The sequence below is a fragment of the Triturus cristatus genome, chromosome 7, assembly GCF_964204655.1.
Source record: "Triturus cristatus chromosome 7, aTriCri1.1, whole genome shotgun sequence".
Lineage (NCBI taxonomy): Eukaryota > Metazoa > Chordata > Amphibia > Caudata > Salamandridae > Triturus > Triturus cristatus.
In genome coordinates, this window is record NC_140590.1 from 211,248,381 (window position 1) to 211,261,775 (window position 13,395).

At 45.6% G+C, this 13,395-nt stretch overlaps 1 protein-coding gene across 1 annotated transcript in view; it reads left to right on the top strand.

The window, feature by feature from the left end:
- The window catches only part of LOC146809238 (zinc finger protein RFP-like), a 114,105-nt gene extending 101,068 nt beyond the window's left edge, over window positions 1–13,037 (top strand). The window contains exon 2 of the mRNA XM_085616050.1: window positions 10,198–13,037. Coding sequence (XP_085472176.1) covers window positions 10,198–10,239 — 42 coding nt within the window. The 3' untranslated portion in view covers window positions 10,240–13,037. The remainder of the gene's footprint in view (window positions 1–10,197) is intronic.
- Window positions 13,038–13,395: the final 358 nt, after the last annotated feature.

Consider the following 13,395-nt stretch of genomic DNA (forward strand, 5'->3'; position numbering starts at 1 on the left):
CTGGTACAATACTCACGATTTTATACCACACGTTGCAGTAGAGGATGGTGATGCGCACCCCGTCCCCCTCCGATTCATACTAACACACACACACACAGGGGTACCCCCAAACCCGAAATTAAAACGATTGATGCCACAATTGCGGCCTGGCTGGCACTCGGCACTATGGCTGCGAAGCTACCCATATACTCACCCTTGCTGCCTATCGCGCACCACGCGGACATGTCAGTGACACAGGAAAGAGGGGCCATACGCGATCTTGCCTTGGTCGGAATCAACAAGATGCAAGATTTATTCCCCAACTGCAATTTGCTCACACTTGATGATTTAACTTACATACAATACAAGACCCCATTGTTCCTCTACAGCTTCCATAGACTGAAGAGCGCATTACAAGCACACTACACCACGCTTCCGGCCGAACTCACAACCCTACAGGCCCTTCATGTTGTGGTGACGAGTCCGACGAGGCACAAACTGATCACTAAGCTCTATCAGGCAGCCAGAGACGAGAACGTTTTGCTCCTTAACAAAAGCCTGGAGCAGCGGAATGAGTGACTCCTCCCACAGATCACCAAGACGGGATGGGAACACCGCTGCCAACTAACTGGTGCTCTCACCTCGAATGGGAATCTACATATAATTCATTTCAAATATATACAGCAGATTTATTACACAACCCACAAACTGTTTACATTTGGGCTCAGGGATAGTGATGCATGCAAACGATGCGGACAACCGGGAGCTGACTTTTGGCATCTAGCCTGGGATTGCGGGCGTGTTGCTGTGTTCTGGTCTGATGTAATACACAGGTTGAACATCATAACTCTGGCGGAGGTGCAATGCTCTCCACGTTTGCGTCTGCTGGGTTTAGTGCCCTCCCTGAAGGACAGCATGGGAACATGTGTGAGAATAGCATTGCTGCTCGCAAAAAGACGAGTGGCGATGCCGTGGGAGAGCAAAGCGGAGCCATCTTCCTATCACTGGATCCGTGACATGGTAGATTGCAGGGAAAATGTGGCACTACACGCAGAGGAACTCCCTGTCACATCTAGACCGAAAGATATGTGGGACCCCTTGCTGCAATACTTCCGATCAGTTGAGCAGGACAAGTCATCTGAAGTTGCAGAGCAGCAATATTTTATGTAAACGCTGTGTGTATGGCATTTCACTACAATACGACATTGGTTAGCTGAGACTGAGCATTTGTTTTTCACCACCATGTACAGTAAAAGAGGGGGATTATGTTGTATAACCACATGCGAATTGTGATGATATATCTTTATATTGCAAAAAGTCTAATAAAAAAATTAAAAAAAACATTGGCTGTAATAAAATACAATACAAAAAGATGACATAACATAAAGTTCATATGAAAAATTGACTAGGTCAAAGAACAGCAAGCAAAAAATTGTTCAACATCTGAGTGTGATAATAATACTGGAGATCTGCCTCTGAAGAGATCATGCAATTGTATCAAATGTAAGTTAAAAAAATAGTTATATATGAGAAATGCAATACATGGTGATTTTTTACTTTTGCATTTAGCACAAAGTACAGGCACATTTCTTTTGTTTTTCGGATAGCTCACTGATTTAAACATTGTTAATCTGCAGGTCACAATTTTAAATCCAAGCAAGGCCACCTCAGCCTTCCTCCTCTGAAGGTTTTCAAACAGAGTACCATTAACGGTAACAGTAACAATGGTTAGGGTGATGCAGTGGGTTAGTACAACCCCTGCAAGGATCAGTATTTGACTCCCCTGGTCACATGTTTGAATCATGGTAGGCCCACTCAGCCTTTCATACTTCGGAGGTCGATAAAATGAGTACTGTTGAGTAGCAGAATGCACCTGTTCTTTTGACATCAAGATTTAATTCAGGGATAATATGCACTTTACAGATAAATATGTTTTTTTAATTTACAGTCCTTATAAATTACAGAATGGCATGATGAGCTATACATAAGCAATTTACAATTCCTTCCCTCCAGCATCTTCAGTGTAGGGGTGAATTTAAACCCCTAAAGGAACATGACTGCATTCACCACTGACACAATCATAGAAGCCACAATTACATTACTGAATACATAGAAATACACTGCGAAATGTCTTCTCCATAGCCAAGACACTCATCTCCTCACCTGTCCTCAGCAAAGTTGACTGTTGCAGTTCTCTACTAGTTGGTCTCCCACTATATCCTTTTATCCCACAAAATAAAGTTCTTACATTTCACCAAAATAACTCACTTCAATATCTCCAGACACACTCCTTACTATAACCAGTATATGTTGACTGCTTTACTGGAAAACAGACTTTCGTAAAGAGTAATTTGTTCTTTTTGAGAGTAAACTGGTTTAGAAGTGGTTTGGCTCTCTTCCCCGTCCCTGAGTATCAACAGACAACCCTGGCTGACTCACCAGTGACCCTCATCCTGGTTTTGATTGGCTTGGCCTCTGGGAGCAGGAAGACATGGGTGGTGTGTGCAAGGGATCCCTTGGCAACGGTTAGCTGTCAGGAAGGGTGGCAGAATAAGAGTCAGCTATCACTCAGCTCCTCCTTTATCAAGAAAAGTGCAGATTGAACTGTCAGGACCCCTCATTTCTTTAGAACAGTGGCGCACTGAAGGGTCAAAGGTCCTGCAGTTGAATGATGGATGCTGCCACTTTGGCAGAGGGACTCTTGGGACTTTTGCAGTAAATTATTGGAGAAAATGCCAGAACTCTGCAGAGAGATTGGGTGAAGTGAATTTTCTAGTGACTGGCTATTGCACAGTGCTGGACTGGAACCTTACCACCTCTTCAAAGCAGTCCTGCTCCTGCGAATAAAACATATTTCCAGAAGAAAGCTGGAAAAAAGATGACTCAAGCATACATGACTGGCTTGATCCCGGGACTGGAACTGCTCTCCAAGGGTAAAGTGCTTAGGTTCCCGATACCTGACAGAGGGACTTCAGAGACAGTCCAGGTAAGTGGGGACTGGGCCTCATCATCTCAGACTGAATAACCTACTATGTAACACGTCAGGTCATCTGAATAGACTCTGGGAACGTCTGAATCTAATGTTCTAGAATTGTGACAGAGTGTGTTCAGCAATGAAATGTTTCTTCTTGCTAGTTCCTCATTGGTGCATATAATGTGAACCATGCATTAGTGTAGTGAATGTATGACATCCTTTGCCTAAAGTCCTATAAAATGATGTGCTTTCTCTATGTAGGGTCTGACCTTTCCCTTTCTTAGAAGACGAGTCTATGTTGGATCATCATCAAAACTTTACTTGCGTTCTACATATATTTTTCTGATATGTATGCTTACATGATCGATTGATTGACGGCCCAGCAATTGCTGTACTTTAGAGTAAGCCTTTAAACTATAGCTCTCATCTGTCATTCTAATTGAGAAAGTTTATAGCATATTCTAATGAATGAGATGTATTAAACCAGAGAGGAGTCCCTCGGGGAACACCAAAATCTGCTCAGGACTACACTGCTTCCAACCCAGGACATTGGTGTGCATCTAGGCAAGAAAATTAAACATGCACATTGACAAGATCAGCCTCTCTCCTTTTTTCTCAGTCTGGGAACCACTTCACACATTATCAGGGTGCTATTCATTTAGTTGTGAGGTACAACAGGGTGTGCGCTCAGTTTGCATTTTAGTTACACCTTTCAGCTTGACGTTATTTTCTCTATGATTTATATTTTCCAGATATTGTACTCAATATTATCATCATGTTATGTGCAAACTCTGTACAAGACTAGAAACATGGAACTCGATGGCCTTGCATTTATGTTGTCTGATTGGAGCCAGCTCCACGGCTCCAGAACACCATCACATAAGCGCAACACCGCTGACACGGAGTGATTAGAACAGTGCTTTTATTATATAAATGGCCTCTTTATTACATTCGGCAGAGGGGCACTTCTGCTGGGATTGTTCTGGCTGGCTGTGACTGTGGCTGAGATGCAGTCCTGCAGACTCTGACCTATATCCTGCAAATGATGATAGCCTGTTCTACGCAAGTATGGATAAAGACGAGAAGAAACTCAGTTTTAGATTGTACAAATAGCAAACCAGCTTGAAGCAGTGTTTCCCTGTACAGGACCCCAAAACAAACAGATTTCTCGCAATGTGCCTAACACTTTGAATGGTTTCCCTAATAGAGGATTGTGTCACTTGGGGTACAGTCTTTGCTGCCATATAAGCCATATCCCATGGTGCAACATCTATTGTTCATTTGCCTGAAGTACTCAAACAGATTCAAAATGAATATAGGGCTGCCCTTGCCTGGATTTGGGGATGAAATAAATTGGCTGTTTTCTCAATTATTTTAGGTAATATTAAAGTGGAGAAGCAACATTAGCAGTGAACCAAATTGCAGTTACAGACTAGGAGCGGAAATCCCCCAAAATGATTGCTGAAGCCTTTGGGAGCCATACCTAATAAGCCACAGCTAAAAAGGATACTGCTAGGCAGGCATCATGGTTTTCTAAAAAAACTCTGGGACAAACCGCCATGATGTGATTGGGGCGACTTGCTGCTGCCAGCGCAGGTTGTGACAGCCGCTCTGAGAGTTTCCGCTGCTAACTGCAGTGCACCCCGGGCTCTCCGAGGCGCTCGAGAATCATCTGCTGCCAGTGGAGTTTATGGCTCGGAGAGGTGATCCCACCCTGATCTGATCTGAGTGACTTGCTGCTGCCAGCGGAGGTCGTGACCATCGCTCTGAGCTGCGATCTAGCCCTTGGATAGAAATCCTGTGATCTGTTATGTCTGCCTGAGATCACCGGTCCGCACCCTGGAAGTGACGGCGCCTGCTTACGAAGCTGAGTCCCAGGAGGCCGCTGGAGAGCACACATATGTGGCCCACGGTGCTGGTGAGTTAAGCTGAAGGAGTATTGGGGATGGGGGGCTGCCTGATAGCTGCACTGCACATCGCAAGTCTCACTGGCTCCTACATTTCACACCAACGTCGCCTGCTTTTCTGCTTTGTGCCACTAACGCTGCCACACGAGGTTGGATTGTTCTGCGGGATCCTTTCATGACTGACTCTGATTTGCTTTTTGGAGTCCATGGGCTCGATATCTGGCACCCATTTTGTTCTCCTGGCTCATGTAATAGAAACAGAAAAGGGGCGCTATCTCTTCCCTGGTATCTTTACTCTGCAGGCCATGGAAATAGAAATAGGTATGCTCCACTATCCACATACGGTGACCATCTTGGATTGGTCAACATACCTCAATCCCAAGTACTTGGTTTTGGAGTTTTCCTTCTAATGACTTGCTTGAACTGCCTACTGCAAACTGAATTAAAATTTATACATGGAATTGCCTATAATTATGTTGATACGGCGTATCTTCCTGTCATTTTAGCCCAAGACAGATGGTCTCACAATGGGTTTGTCTGCATATTGAACCTGATCACTCTGAGGTGGCCAATAGAATCGACTGGTCACTCGCCTCGCCTTCCCTCTAATTCTGGCTGAGGCGCTCCATCAGATGGTACACTGAATACATTTGAAACCTCTCCAAATTCTGGATCCTTTACCCTAGTTAGTTACTCTCGCTATGTCACTAGTTGAGTCTAGCACTGACATGGATCCAAAACCCTTGAATTCTATTTCTCCCAATCTCGAGCCAGCTGTCCACAATGCTTTCAGAATCATATATATCCCCCTAACCTATCAAAAAATGCAGCCAACAAATTTAAACATAGATTACTCAAACCCCACCCACAAACCCTTATCTCAGATCCCTACTTCTCCATCAAAAAGGTAGTACAATAAAAGATCTCATCTTTTACACCAAATGAAGTGCGCAATGGAGGAAGGCCATCTACTCACTGCTCCAGATCTCCACTTCCTTGAAGACTCCACATGGTCTTAGAGTGATGGTTGCGCCCTCCCTAGTCTATAGAGCAGAAGCCCTCATCTCTTTCTACAAAAATGGAACCATCCTTATCCCAGCTTCAGACCGCAACCTAGCAGTGTTTGACTATTTTTTCCCCATCATCATCATCATCATTAATACACTGGCTAACATTAAATCCGCCCCCTCCCGAGGAGACGCCAGTTACCCTGAGGTCCTCCAGTCTCCTCAAAGTCTATCCTCTCTCAACATAGACACCTCTTTTGACCCTTCCTTCCTTAGTTCCGATCGATTCCCATTTATTTACCACCACACGTAATAACAATCTCTGTCAATTCCAGGTGGGACTGAGCCTCTTCAGTACAGCCACCATACTAGTCTGCATGCTCATCCCTCCTCTAGAATAGATAGAATAGCTCTCACTTCCCAGGTTCCACAGATCACAACATAGCCCGGTCATTCCCTTGACCCCTTCCCCCAACACACTCCTCAATCCTAGCCTGCTTTGAGAGATTCTTCTGGGTCAATATTTGACTAACCCTTCCTCCCCTAACCCTCCCAACCCTCCGTGCTCCCAGCACCAAGTCCTGGAATCCCTCCCCACCTGGCACACAGAGTCACCGCTGAGCTTATCGATCCCTTCATCCACTAGTTCTCCCCCACCACATGGTCCCCTGCTCTAAGCCTCGCATTCCAATTTCCACACTTCATTGGAAGCCAGACTAAAGGAGATTTCACTTTGCCTCCAACAATTTAAGGCAGAGGTTCGAAGCCCATTACATATCACCTCGGAACTGTCAGTTAATTCGAGATTAAGCTGCTCTACAATGTCCAATCACCTTATCCACACGCTCCCATCTAACGGGAGCACCAGGCTCCCTGCTTCCCTCTCAACTCGTAGGTCATCTCCCCATAACTGGGAAAACGCACCCAATCCTAACAACCCTTCACGCTTCTCAAGATGACCACTGTCTGACATGAATTTTCATTCTCTCTTACTCTCATATGATCCAACACATTCTCCCAACAAAACAAACTCGCTCCAAATCAAAGCAATCCCTACGGACCCTTTCAGGGTACCTAGGTTAAACACTAGAGCCTTAAATGAGAACAACCTCACGAGAGTCACCACCACACTATCTATCACACTTGACACCAACCCAAAACTTAAATGCGTGCTTCCGAACTGCAGGCCGGCAGTAAGACATGCTGCTGACATTGCTGACCTCATCCTTGTCCAGGGCCTTGACCTTGAAATGTTGACTGAAACCTGGCTAAATGACTCATCTGCTCCTAACCTGGACATTCTAGTAGCTCCCAACTACCATATCATTCGGTTGGATAGATCAAGCTGTCAAGGTGGAGGCATCACTTGAATACATCATAGCAATCTAACAGTCAAACTACTACTATCCGATCTCCTGCCGTCTTGTGAATACCTGTGCATTGAGGTAGCTGGTAGCAACAAACACCTATGCAAATTCCACATGGTCTACCACCCGCCACACGACAACCTTCCCTTCATAAAACAGATCATGGACATTATCTCAGCTAACATTGATCTTCATGGCACTCAGATCTTCCTGGGAGATTTCAACCTTCTCTGGAATGATATGAATGATGGGGCAGTCAATAGCCCTAAATCCTTCCTGCTAGACCTCAACCTAATCCAAATTTGTGACAGTCCCACGCATATTAAAGGAGCTACCTTAGATCTTGTCATTGGTAAGCTCAGTACCATCCAACTGGAATCTATTATCCTGTGTGATTGGACAGACCACCATTGCATTGCCTTTCTCATCCTGGATTTGGTGAGAGCTAATTGAGTCCAGCCTAAGAACCCCAGACACTGGAAAAGAGTTCTATGAAACATCAACTCGCATGATCTGACTGCTCTCTGCAATAACATCCTGCCCCCTCCTGTGACCATGTCTGATGTCCATGACCCTACGGCCCACTATAGCCGCGTCATGACAAGTGTTCTAGACTCAATGGCGCTGCTACAGTATGTCCGCTAAAGTCTCTAAACCGTGGAACAATGATAGTCTCAATATTGAAAAATGGAATTTAAGACTTGCGGAAAGAATGTGGAGATCCTCTCCCTTCCTTGAACATCTCAACCATCTGAGATCCCTAAGAAGCATCTATAACAAATGTATCAAATGCTCGAAAGCCACCTTTTTAAAAAATCAATTAGAGCAAGCAAAAAAAGTCCCAAAACATTGTTCAAACTCATCAAGTCTCAAGGAAACAGTCATCCTAACCTCTACGCAATGGGTCGAGGGCCACAGCCAAACTGCAAGGAATTTGCTGATTTCTTCTCGGGTAAGACTACAAAGATCGAAGCTGAACTATGGTCAGCCTTTGAGCACCTGTCGATCAGTCCGCCTAACACCCTCCTTCCTCCCTGGTCAGATGTCACCCTGCCTGCTCAGATCTGCCCCCCAAAACAATGTATCTTGAAGCTTATTCAAAACCTTGGATGAAAGCACTATATGCAAACACTGGCTACTATGAAACCATCTAATCATTTCAACGACCCCCTGCCTTCAAACCTCTTCTTTGAAATCAAAACCTCCATACTCCCACTTTTGACTAAGATTGTCAAAGCTTCCCTACAAGGTGCTATTCCGGACTGCCTAAAATCTGAGCAAGTTACCCCACTGACCTACATACCTTCTGCACAATTTCTAACTTACCCACATTGACAAAGCTCCTGGAGAAATGTGTGCACGTCAAACTGTGTAAACACATTGATCAATTTGACTCCTGAACCAATTTCAATCCATTTTCCGCCAGGGTCATAGCACAGAATACGCTCTCACCCACATTGTAATTGATGTGCTAAGATTGCGTGATCAAAACTAATCTTGCCTACTGATACATCCTCGACCTTTAGTCAGCATTTGAGACTGTTAAACATGATAAATTAATTGACCTCTTGGAGCATAGAATGGTGTTCTCTGGGCCTATCCTAAATTGGTTCTCCTCATTCCTCCACAATAGAACCTAAAGCTTTCAGGTGAACCAGTCCTTATCTCATCCTTCTACGGTCACGCTGGGGGTTTCACAGGGATCGGCGCTCTCACCCACGCTCTTCAACTTGTTCATGGAGCCCTTAAGAGTTATCCTGACATCATCCAGCATTCACTATCACATGTACACAGATTATACCCAACTTTACCTGAAGATCTCCTCCCCTGAGAATATCAGGTCCGTCAACTGAGTCCTACTGGAAATACAAAGTTGGTTGACACATAACCACTTGAAACTCAACGCTCTCAAAATGGAATTCCTCCTAATCGCACCACACAAGCAATCTCCAGTCATAAAACAATGGATGAATCAGCTAACAGCACTTAACTGTACGCTACACATCGTTGATTCCGCAACCGCTTTGGGAATAATGCTAGGCAAGAGTCTGAACATGCAGAAGCACATTAGTAACCTCACCAAAGGAGCAAACTTCCAACTAAGCATCTTAAGGAAAATAAAAGCTTTTTTCCCTTCACATGACCTCAAGGTTGCGGTGCAAGCCTTAGTGATCTCAAAGCTGGATTATGGCAGCGCAACCTATTGCGGTCTTCCAAGATCGAAGATGGCTCCTCTCAGGGTTGCCCTCAATTCTGCTGCTAGGCTTTTAACAGGCGCTAAGAGATACAACCATATCTCGCCCGACCAGATATCCCTGAACTGGCTCCCATATGAAGCTTGAATAGAATTAAAAATCACATGCATGGCACATAAAGCCATTCACTTCAATACCCTGACGTATCTCACTCAAAAACTGGAGCTCTCAGGTGAATCGAGAGCCTCTAGAAGTGACAGCACTCTACTGCTCAAACCAGAAAAATCCAAGAAAAGAAAAACCTACAATCGAGCCTACTCCCGTATCCCCCTGAGGATTTCAAACTCCCTGCCCCCTGATGTCAGACGGAATCCTTCTACTGTCCTTCTCAAAAAGGAAGTCAAAGTATTATTGATGAAGAAATGTGTGCCTCAGTAGGGGAGCTTCCAAGGAGACTAAGGACACTCTTGCAGGTTTGAGTCCTAGCTGCCAAGGCTCCATAGGGTGCCCAGCTCTACAAGACTGTTAACTTTCTTCTTTGTTCATTCTGTTTTCTACCTCTTGTATCCTTCCTGATTTATTAACTGTAAAGCGCTCCTATACCCTCGGTGGTCATGTTCGTGCTATGGAAAACGTTCTAAATAAAGATAAAACAAAACCACAAGATGTATCTATTCAACCAAAGTCCACAGAAAATGCTAAAATGTATGCAATTGTGATACACTTAAACAGCATGATTGATATCAGTATTCTTCTCATTCCTTTTAGGACTCACCCGACAAACACTCAGAGACAGAGGAGGACGTCTGAATCACAGACTTGAAGAGTATGTGAAATCAAGACAATGCTCACCTGACATCATCATAAAAACGGAAGAGAAAACCCAAAATTCTGAAAGAAGATAGGGGCAGGTATTTCTACTAAACATGCCACATATATTGAGAACGCTCCTTCAGAACAAGATGTGGGCATTGTTTCATGGGTTTTCTTTTCTAGCCCATGCTGAGTACTCCAAATCATTGCCAAGCAGACACTGTACAGGGGTAGTAAAGGCACCACTAACATTTTGAGACCAGTAACCGCTCCCTAATCGAAGGACACCAAAGCCATTGGATGCACCTGAGTGTCAGCGTTGAGGACTGTATATTTCTCTCCAAGCAAATATTGGTCTTAGGACATCATTTACTGAGTCACCATGGTGACACTGGGCACCAGTGTCTCTCAGGGCTATCACTATAACCCCATTGATATTTGGCTCTTGCCTGGTTCTCTCTAGGTAACTGGGTCAGACAGCTAGGGCAGCTAAATCTACCCATCCCTCAGGGAATAGTGTTGCCTCAGTGCGCACCTAGACATGGTCAGGGCTCACCTGTGATCCCATCTGGAGACTCACAATTGCATGTGCAAGAGGAATTCTGTTAGACCTGGCACCATTCGCGTGGGTCTCCCTTCCATTTTTTGCTGTTGCCTCATGTGTTTTTGCTGGTGTTAGATGCTTTGGGCACTGTGCCACTGTTGTCCAGTGCCACAGTGCAAGTGCTCCCTATTGTAAATTGATGTATGGATTAGTGATTCCATGATTGGCTTGTTTGGTTTACTTGTCAGACCCTAGTACAATGCACTGAGTGTGCCCAGGGCTTGTAAATCCAAATGCTGCTGGTGGGCTTGCAGCACCGGTTGTGCCACCCACAGAAACAGCCTTGTAAAATGTGCCTAAGGCCTGTCATTTCAGAGCCTGTGGGCAGTCTGGTACTGCCATGTTGACTGGGCAAGTGCACCCACTTGCCAGTCCCTAAACCTTCCCTTTTCTTCATATCAGACCCACCTACGGTAGGCCCAAGGGCAGGGTGCATTGTAAGTATAAGGTAGGACATGTCCTGGTGTGTGTGGCATGTCCTAATAGTGAATTACAGCCATTTTCGTTTTTCACTATTGCAAGGCTACCTGTTCTCCATAGGCCAGAATGGGCAGTTAGATTATTACATCTTATAATCCTAACTGACTCAGGGAACATGGTAGAAATTCGAGTTTAGTATGCCTGAACTCAGAATGATAAAATACACATTTAGTGAAGTTGGTTTTAACATTCTGTATTTGAAAATACCACTTTTAGAAAGTAGGTATTTTCTTGTCTAACTCTCCAGGCCTGCCTCTGCTACGTTGTGTATTCCTTGTCTGGAGTTTGAGTGACAGGGCTGGGGGATTCCAGGAGACAGAATGAGTCAGCCCAGTGGTGAATAGAGAGATCTGCCTCTAGATGGGAGGGAGGAATTGCAACTGGGACCTGAATAGGACAGTGCTGCCCCCCACAGTGCTGGCTCCACCCCCTGTGGTGTGTCTTATGTCTCTGCCCTGCACTGTGGAAGGAGAGAAGGAATCATGTCAACAAAGTGCTCCAGGGCTGTGCTTTCTCTCAATAATGCTGGCTCCACCTCCTGTGGGGCGTCTGATGTTTCTGCCCTGCACTGTGAAAGAAAAGAAGGAATCATGTAAACAGAGTGCCCCAGAACTGGTTTGGACTGGACAAAGGCCCCTCTGCCCCCAGTGGACAAAGGATTTTGGGGTATAAACATTGGGACCCTGATCCCAAGAAATTAGATCACTTTTGGGCAGACAAAAAGAAACCTCGGCTGAGGAAGGAACCCGCGAAGACTGAAGCAGAGGCTATCCCCACCTGGTTGCTGTTTTGGGGAATTGGCCTGCAGTGGTTGCCTTACTGCCTAAGAGAGGCAGGAGAACAGTGTGTGTACCCTCATCAACTTGTGCAAAGATCTCCAAGGGTTTGGAAGAGAGCTTGCCCCCTGACCAAAGGCTCAGGACCAGAAGACTTCACCAGCCTTGGTGGATTGCTGCTGGGAACGCTGTTTCAGTGACTACAGAGGCAGGGAGCTGTGACCGACTCTCACGACCGGCCCGGTGTCCTGTAGGCACCGCATCGAACAAAGTCCACATCGAACAACGCAAGCTCTGAGCTCACCGACTCCATCCTGACGCTGTCACGAGCCATTGCCTGCACTGTGACTTGTGGACACCGTGACGTGCAACGCCTCGCTACACCAAATCGAACTGGTCTGACCGACACGATCACTGTAGCTGACTTCGAGTCCGGTGAACGGACCGGAGTTGGGCACCGCTCGCACCCTTCGCGAAGAACCACCCGACTCGTACCTCTGTCCGGACTGATCGACGCCAGCTCCCGCAATCCGGCTCTGTCGCCACACCGCAAGCTGCAAGCAACGCATCGAAGCACCATCTCGCCCTGCAACGTATGCCTCAGACCCACCGACTCCGTCAATGGGCCGTTGCCTGCACTGCATCGAGGGACAACGCATCCTGCAACGCTTTCTTTTCTGCACCGCGACGAACGCCTCAAGTAAAAGGTACTTTGACTGAGTCTGTCAACATTTGAGTGGGCTCGGGCCAACGCGGTACGCTGGATTTGTTAGACTCTGTGTTATCTCAGCAACACTGTAGCCGGACAGGGCTACCGGCTCGCTCAGAACTTTGATTTAACCCTTTTTAACAAGATCTCTTAAATTCTAATAGGATTATTTTTGTCATTTATGGTCTTGTGGTAACTAGATATAAAAGATACTTCTTTTTGTAAATATACAACCTGTGTGGTGTCCATTTGTAGTGTTGTCACTTGATTACTGTATGTGTTCACAAATGCTTTACACACTGCCTCTGAGATAAGCCTGCCTGCTCGTGCCAAGCTACCAAGGGGGTGAGCAGGGGTTATTTTAGGAGTGTACCCCCTTACCCTGACTAGAGGAGAGGGCCCCTATTTATCACAACTACCTACCTGTGCCAACTAGAGACCCCCAATTCTAACATTGGTGGTCAGCGGTGAGGATTCTGGACTTGCATTTGTGACTCATATACAGTGATTGGTGAGCACTACTTAGTGAGGGCAGACCATAACGCAACCACATACTTCTCATAATTGTTTTTGCCAGGGATCTC